General features: G+C 33.9%; 1 protein-coding gene across 4 annotated transcripts in view; it reads right to left on the bottom strand.

The window, feature by feature from the left end:
• The window catches only part of MON2 (MON2 homolog (S. cerevisiae)), a 189,823-nt gene that overhangs the window by 130,614 nt on the left and 52,012 nt on the right, over window positions 1-7,197 (bottom strand). For all 4 annotated transcript variants that reach the window (XM_006886042.1, XM_006886043.1, XM_006886041.1 and 1 more), the window contains exon 2: window positions 5,874-5,937. In XM_006886042.1, coding sequence (XP_006886104.1) covers window positions 5,874-5,937 — 64 coding nt within the window. The remainder of the gene's footprint in view (window positions 1-5,873; window positions 5,938-7,197) is intronic.

Genomic DNA, 7,197 nt, shown 5'->3' with positions numbered 1-7,197 from the left:
TCTGATGACTGCCTCTTGGTCCAAGTATAGGTTTCTCATTAGCACGATCAAGTGTTCTGGGATTCCCATTCTTTTCAGAGTCAGCCACAGTTTGTTATGATCCACGCAGTCAAACACCTTTGCATAGTCAATGAAACAAAGATAGACATTCCTCTGGGATTACCTATTTTCAGCTAAGATCCATCCAACATTAGCTACAATATCCTAGTATCACGACCCCTTCTAAACCCAGCCTGGACTTCTGGCAGTTTTCTGCTGATGTGCTGTTCCAGTTGTTTTTGAATAATCTTCAGTAGAATTTTGCTTGCATGTGAAATTAATGATATTGTTCTGTAGTTTCCACACACTGTTGGGTCACCCTTCTTTGGGATGGGAACAAATATAGATCTCTTCCTGTCAGTTGGCCAGGTGGTTGTTCTCCAGATTACTTGGCACAACTTGGTAAGCATGCCCAGGGCAACATCTGTTAGCTGAAATATGTCAATTGGTATACCATCTATTCCTGGGGCCTTATTTTTTGTCATTTCCTTCAAAGCAGCCTGAACTACTTCCTTCATCACCATAGGCTCTTGCTCATACGTTGTTTCATGAAATTCTTCTGTGTCTGCCAATTAATTTCAATACAGTGACTCAGTATATTCTTTCCATTTTCTTTTAACACATCCTGGATCATTTAATATTCTGCCTAAAGCACCCTTGATTATAGCAACTCGAGGTTTGAACTTGTTCTTCAGTTCCTTGAGCTTAAGAAATGCTGAGCGAGTTCGGCCCTTTTGATTTTCTGACTCCATCTCCTTGCATATTTCATTGTAATATTTTACTTTGTCATCCCTTGCTGCCCTTTGAAATCTTCCTTTCAATTCTTTAGTATCTTGAATTCTTCCCTCTGCTTTGGCTTCTCTGCACTCCAGTGCAATTTTTAGAGTCTCTTCTGACATCCATTTTGGTCTTCTCTTCTTCTTCTGTCTTTGCAATGACCGTTTGCACTCTTCCTGGATGATACTACATCTTACATTTATTTCTACTACATGCCTGGCTAACTCCTTTTCAGGTCTTAAGAATCGGGTCCTCCTTTTCCAGCTTCAGGTGCTTGGGTGAGACTCCTCCGCCCTCCGAAGCGGTACCTGCGCAGGTATCTGAGATGTTCTTTCCCAGGATTCCAGAATGGAGATTGAAGGAAACCGAGGGACAAAAGGAAACGGGAAAGAAATTCACAGTGACCAAACTGTGTCATCAACAGCCATGTTGGTGGCTGAGGAGCCAGAAGTCCTAATACAAGCACCCTAGGTCCAGTTTTCTTTAGAGCCTGCAGGGCTCCTATCAAACAGCCTGGAAGATGATTCTGTCAAGGACCTTGAAACCATCCCACGAAGGAATCCCCCCAACCCTGGAGCCTCCCTGCAGAGGTTCAGACAGTTCTGCTATGAGAAGGCAGCTTGGCCCAGGGATGTATTTCAACATCTGCAGGATCTGGCGATGAAGTGGCTGAGACCTGACATCCACACAATGGAGCAGATTGTGGAAATGCTGGTGCGGGAGCAGTTCCAGGTCAGGGCTCGGTTGCAGAGATTTCGGCCTGGAGTCAGGATTACCAGCTAGATGTCACTCCTTTCTTGTTTACCCACTTGTTGGCTCAATCTAAGTACAAAATATAAGCCAGAGTTTCCCTTTGGTGCCAGATCTAACATCAGCAACGGGAAAGTTACCTTTGACTGTTTTTAATAAGAATGAATCAAAACTCATGTCTGGACCTCTTTTTGTCCAAGACAATTTCATTTCCCAGGACTGAACTCCAGAAGGAGTTTCTGTGCCCTGTTAGGACAATCAGCCTTCTGCTGCTTCCTCTGTCAAGAGCTCTGTTGACTGTCTCACCTCCTCCCTCCTCCTTTGTTTGCACTTTGTGATACACTTTTATATTGTTTGTATGTATCCAAAGAGATAAGCAGCTTTAAGTTTTAGATTTCTCACTGTGGTGATGGCATGAATGGAACCTGTAACTGTTAACTCAATTATTAAAGTCTGGTCTTTCATTAAAAAAAAAAAAAGGAATCAGGTCCTGTTTCGAGGCAATGATCACAAAGCAACTTTGCATGTACTTCTCTATTGGCATTTATCACTTTCATCACAGTGGAAACATTCTGTTACTGGACTATATTTTTCACTACACTCATAAACTAAAGATGACAAAATTAATTTATATGATCATAATGTTTACAATGAAAAAGAAGACAGCATATATAAGTGGCAATAATAAAAGACCTGTTTACATCTTGGAGTAGATCATTACTTTATTTAGCCTACATTTTATGAATGCTTACCATTTTCCATTTAATGTACTAAATACGGCCAGAAAGTTTCTTGCAATAGAATATATATTTTACATTTATTTAAGGGCTTCAAAATACAAATGGAAGAATGAGTATACTGAACAAAATGAAAAGCACAAAGATAATTTTTCAAGTAATTTCTATTTCCTTTTTTAAAAATTTCTTCTATTTCTAAAAATTATAAATTATTTTATCCATCTTTTCATTGTCCTAGTGATTTTTCTATAATTATATCTTTACTAAGAATCTATTTCATGATAAAGTTGATAGGTTTCTGTAAAATATCATACAAATACACATGTTTAGACTAAATACAGATTAAATTACCTTTAACATACAAAAGAAAGCTTCAAAATATTTACACATTGCTACTTAAAGTAGTTATCTTTTAGTAACAAAGCCATGTAGCTATGAAAACGATAGAGGGAAACTGTGGGAACAGAAGAACACACATCATACATAATGATTATCTATGAAAAAGTATATATGTATACTGGTGGCCTAGTGGTAAGAAGCTGTACTACAATACCAAAGAAACTTCTCAATCTCCTTCCATGATATTAACTGAACCTTTGCAGGGTCAGTTATTAGTCAGTTCCAACTTGATGGCACACAGCAATCCTAACAATAGCTGAAAGCCACAGGTAAACTTAACTATTCAGATTTGGGATTGAGATTAAATAATTATTAGATATCACAACTTCATTGATTTCCTTGTTTCAAGTATCTATTAAAAAGTAAGGACTGTTTATGTAACACATAAACACATGCCTTCTCAGTCATTTTCTAGTATATTACAACTGGAATAATAAATGATTTGCAATAAAGGATAGTTGAATGTAAAATTGAGGCATTTGGCCTTGTAAATGAAAAACTTGTTGCTTATTCTCATTAGCAGAGTTTTATTTTTAAAGAAAAAGGAAATTTTGTGATAATGATTTGTATATTTGAATCAATGCTGACATTACCTGGCATAGCATTCCCACTTATGTCAGCATTCATGACAGCAGTGAAAACAAAGAAAAATAAACATTAAAGAAGGATGCTTAAAAGAAGGAAATGGAAAGCAAAGACTTATTCTACAATGTAATTAACTTCCTTTGAAAAATAGACCTGAGAAAACTAAAGTTAGATAGAAATCTATATATAATTATCAAGCCACTTGATTCTAATTTAGCTTTTTTATTTTCTTAATAGCAACACTTTGTACTTTCTGACTTTGCAGGGACTCTTGAAAATTCAATATCCTAAGTCATTAGATACTCAACTGTTTCGTATCCATTACAGTACCAAAACAGTATCCTACATTCTTCTAGTAAACATTTCTAAAAAAAATGAATTTTTTTCTCAGTATAACCTATACTTTGTATTAACAATATAGTTTAGAAATGTCCTTTCCTTGTTTATAAGTCTTTATAATTTTCAAGATTACAGTAGTCTACAAATACATCTCCCTTATAGGTATCAAATGCTATAAATATTTGGTACAAAAATACCACGGGAAGTTTAACTACTAATGCAATTTCTCAAATTCATAATTCGGCATACTATAGAAAATGAAAACAAAGTATTAATTATATTAATATAACGATCTGTTCAAGCATATCTGAATTAAGGTAATCAAATTAAAATTTTCAATCCTTCTATATATTAAACTAACTGAGCCAAAATTTTCTCCCTGGCCTTTGAGATTATCTAATTAGAAATTTCATTTAGATATGGAACATATAGTGATCCTCTGAACAAAAATTTTAACCATAAACTATAAAATCATTAAGTAATTCTACTATTGGAGAGTAAATTAAAAGACTTACCAGGATATCAACAATGATATTAGCAATATAAAATATCTGTGATGATTTTCTAATATGACTTGCTATAAATTCCAACTTAAAAGTAGGTTTCCAGCCACTTAAAAAGCGTTGATTCTAATTCATTATTTAAACACTTCTTTTCCTACAAAATTTAATCTACCAAACATACATTCATAACCCAATTGCCCACCTTGCCAATTTAACCACATACAGCTTTGTCTTCCCCACTACTTTCAGTACACCCTTTTTCAACATGCACACACAATCTTGCCACTGTTATAAATAATAGTATAAAACTACCTGGTGTTTTGAAAGATTGTATGAAATCAGGGAAAAAGTTGTGAGAAATTAATGCAATCTAGGAAAGCTAATGGTATACGTAAATTCCAGTAACAACAGCTAGCCTAACAGCAACCCACTCTTTCCTCCATCCCTAAACTGTCTCTGAAAAATCTTAATCTTGGAAATGAACCATTATGAGATTTAATTGCATCCCTTCAAAAAAAGGTAAATGGATTTATGAGAGTAAAAGAGGTTCACTATTATTTTAATTTTATATAATAAGTTTATTTCACAGGATTGCTTTTCTCCCTGTAACTAGGTAGGGTTAATAGTACTGATAGAAATGTAAGCGAAAGAATAAGTGAGATAAGCAACTGTTTAGTATGAAATCTTCCCAGGGTGGGAGTGGTTAGTGTGCAAGCCTTAAGCACACTGTAGCAATAGTCCTGGATGTCAATTTGATGCCATCACTTTATCATAAGACCTCTACAGGCAACATAATTTTCCCCCTCCTTTTTTCTTTTTTTAACATACTCTTTTTTGCATCTCAATTTTAATTTACAAAATATTTCCCCTGAGGTTGACTTACTAAGATTAAAATGGAAGAGTATACAGCTATCTCTTATCTCTTTTCATTTCTCAGCCATTACAGAGGCTCACAAAAAATAGAAAAGAATAAATAGGTAGTAAAAGGATGTCAACAGAGACACTCTAGAAAATTTCTCCTGACAACCATATTCCATAAGGTGGAGGCAAAACAACATTTTTACTTTGTTTTCTCCATGCCCATTTTTTTTTCTTCTTGACTCTACTGTTTTAATCCCCCCTCAAACCCAAAGAGATGTTAACTGTATACCATAATTTATATATTGTTCATAATATATTAAAAGTAAAATAAATCTTGAAAGGTGGATGAAGAACCCATCTCCATTCAATTTAATGTAGCAAGGATTCATTTAAAGTATTTTATGGGGAAAGCATGTCCTATGTGATAAGCAAGAAGTGGAGGAGAATGCAAAGGTGAGTAAGGGAAAAATTTCTGCCTTTAAAGAGTTACTAGCTTTAAGTTTTCTGAATTTGGAGAATTTTAAAAATAATTCTCTCTAGGGCACCCAATCGTGTTACAAACTGATTAAACATTTGTGTAATACAAAGAATTCTAATATTAGAGGGCACGAGGAAGAGATGCTACAAAAACCAAATTTTTTAAAAAAATAATAAAAGTACCTACTTTTATTATTAGGACCTAAGGAGCTGTGCTGCTATCCTAAAGGCACGCAGTTGGAATTATACCAGCTGCTCCACAGGAGATGGCTGGGTGATCTGCTCCCCTGCAATTAACTGTCCCTGAAAACCACTGGAGTAGGTTCTGACACCACAGCACACAACAACAACTACAATTATGAGTCAAATTTTCATTCACTGTCAAATTTTTTATTTAAAATATTACCTGCCAAAATTTCCACGTTTCTTGCAGCTATTGTTTTAACTTTTATTATTCCTGATTCAGCAGCCTGCAAGAACAAAAGTATTTTACTATTAATGTGAATTATCTAGGGAAAATAAATCATACATGATAAGCTGCAAGCACTGATAGTCATCAACATCTTTTATTTTTAAAACATGTAACTATAGCTTAGTAGTGACATATATATTAAATATAAACAAAGATGATTAATTAACCACAAATAATGCACTACTATACAGTCTTCTGCACGATAAAGCATATCTGGAACAGCTGAGTTCTGCATAAATTGAAATGATCATAAAATAATAAATAACAAAGTCAAAACAGAATAGAAAAAAATCAAGTGTGCCCACCCCAAATCACACTTTCTCTCCTCACCAAACACAAAAAGAGTTTGAAATCAAGTGAATTATTGCTTTGGAGTATAAAAGCCAGTTTTCCTTTTAGGTATAATTTTTTAAAATCATTTTTATAATGTATCTAAAATACCTCATCATATATATTTAGCTGAGCATACTTAGAATTCATGTATGTTTCTACATACTACCATAGTTAATAGGTGTCCAGTAGAAGTCAGAAGCTATTTACCTGTGGCTATATTAAGCACTTGACTTATACTTAGTTTAAATTGAGTTTATCTTCTAAATGTAAAAAAAAAAATCCAAAATGAGTTGTGAAACTGATTCTAACTCATGGCAATTTTGTGTGTCACAGAAGAACTCTGCTCGACAAGGACATTTTACTTCTAAATTTTGGAAGTAAATCACCAGCCATTCATTCTCCTAGGTGGCTATGAATCTCTAAATTAGTAAACTAACACATTAACTGCTTATATCACCCAGGGACTCACAGATGTTAATCACACACAGAACACAGGGGAAAAAATATGAAAAATAGAAAAGTACATTGTCAGTATTTACACAGATAGCATGTCAAAATAATATTTTAAATATATTTTATCTGTTAATTTTACCAGTACCTTTTCAATGCAATTTAAAGTCACATGACTTACATTAATGGCCTATATTTATTTCTTTTAGACAGTGGTGACATAAAATACTGATTTATTATTCCTACCATAGAAATTCAGCACATCTTTTGATCAGTAATGATGGCTATTTCTTATCTAAATCTTTAGCTATATCTCTAAAAATAAGACATAAAAGTTAAAAATTATCTGACTATATAATTTTAAACAATTATAAAAATTTTAAAATATAAAATAAAAGAACCATATGGTCCTATCAATTGATGCAGAAAAAGCCTTTGATAAAATCCAACACCCTTTCATGATTAAAGCACTCAA

Source organism: Elephantulus edwardii, unplaced genomic scaffold (genome assembly GCF_000299155.1).
Source record: "Elephantulus edwardii isolate Elephantulus edwardi_28Jun2011 unplaced genomic scaffold, EleEdw1.0 scaffold00047, whole genome shotgun sequence".
In the NCBI taxonomy this organism is placed as follows: Eukaryota; Metazoa; Chordata; class Mammalia; order Macroscelidea; family Macroscelididae; genus Elephantulus; species Elephantulus edwardii.
This window is presented reverse-complemented; position numbering and strand designations above follow the sequence as displayed.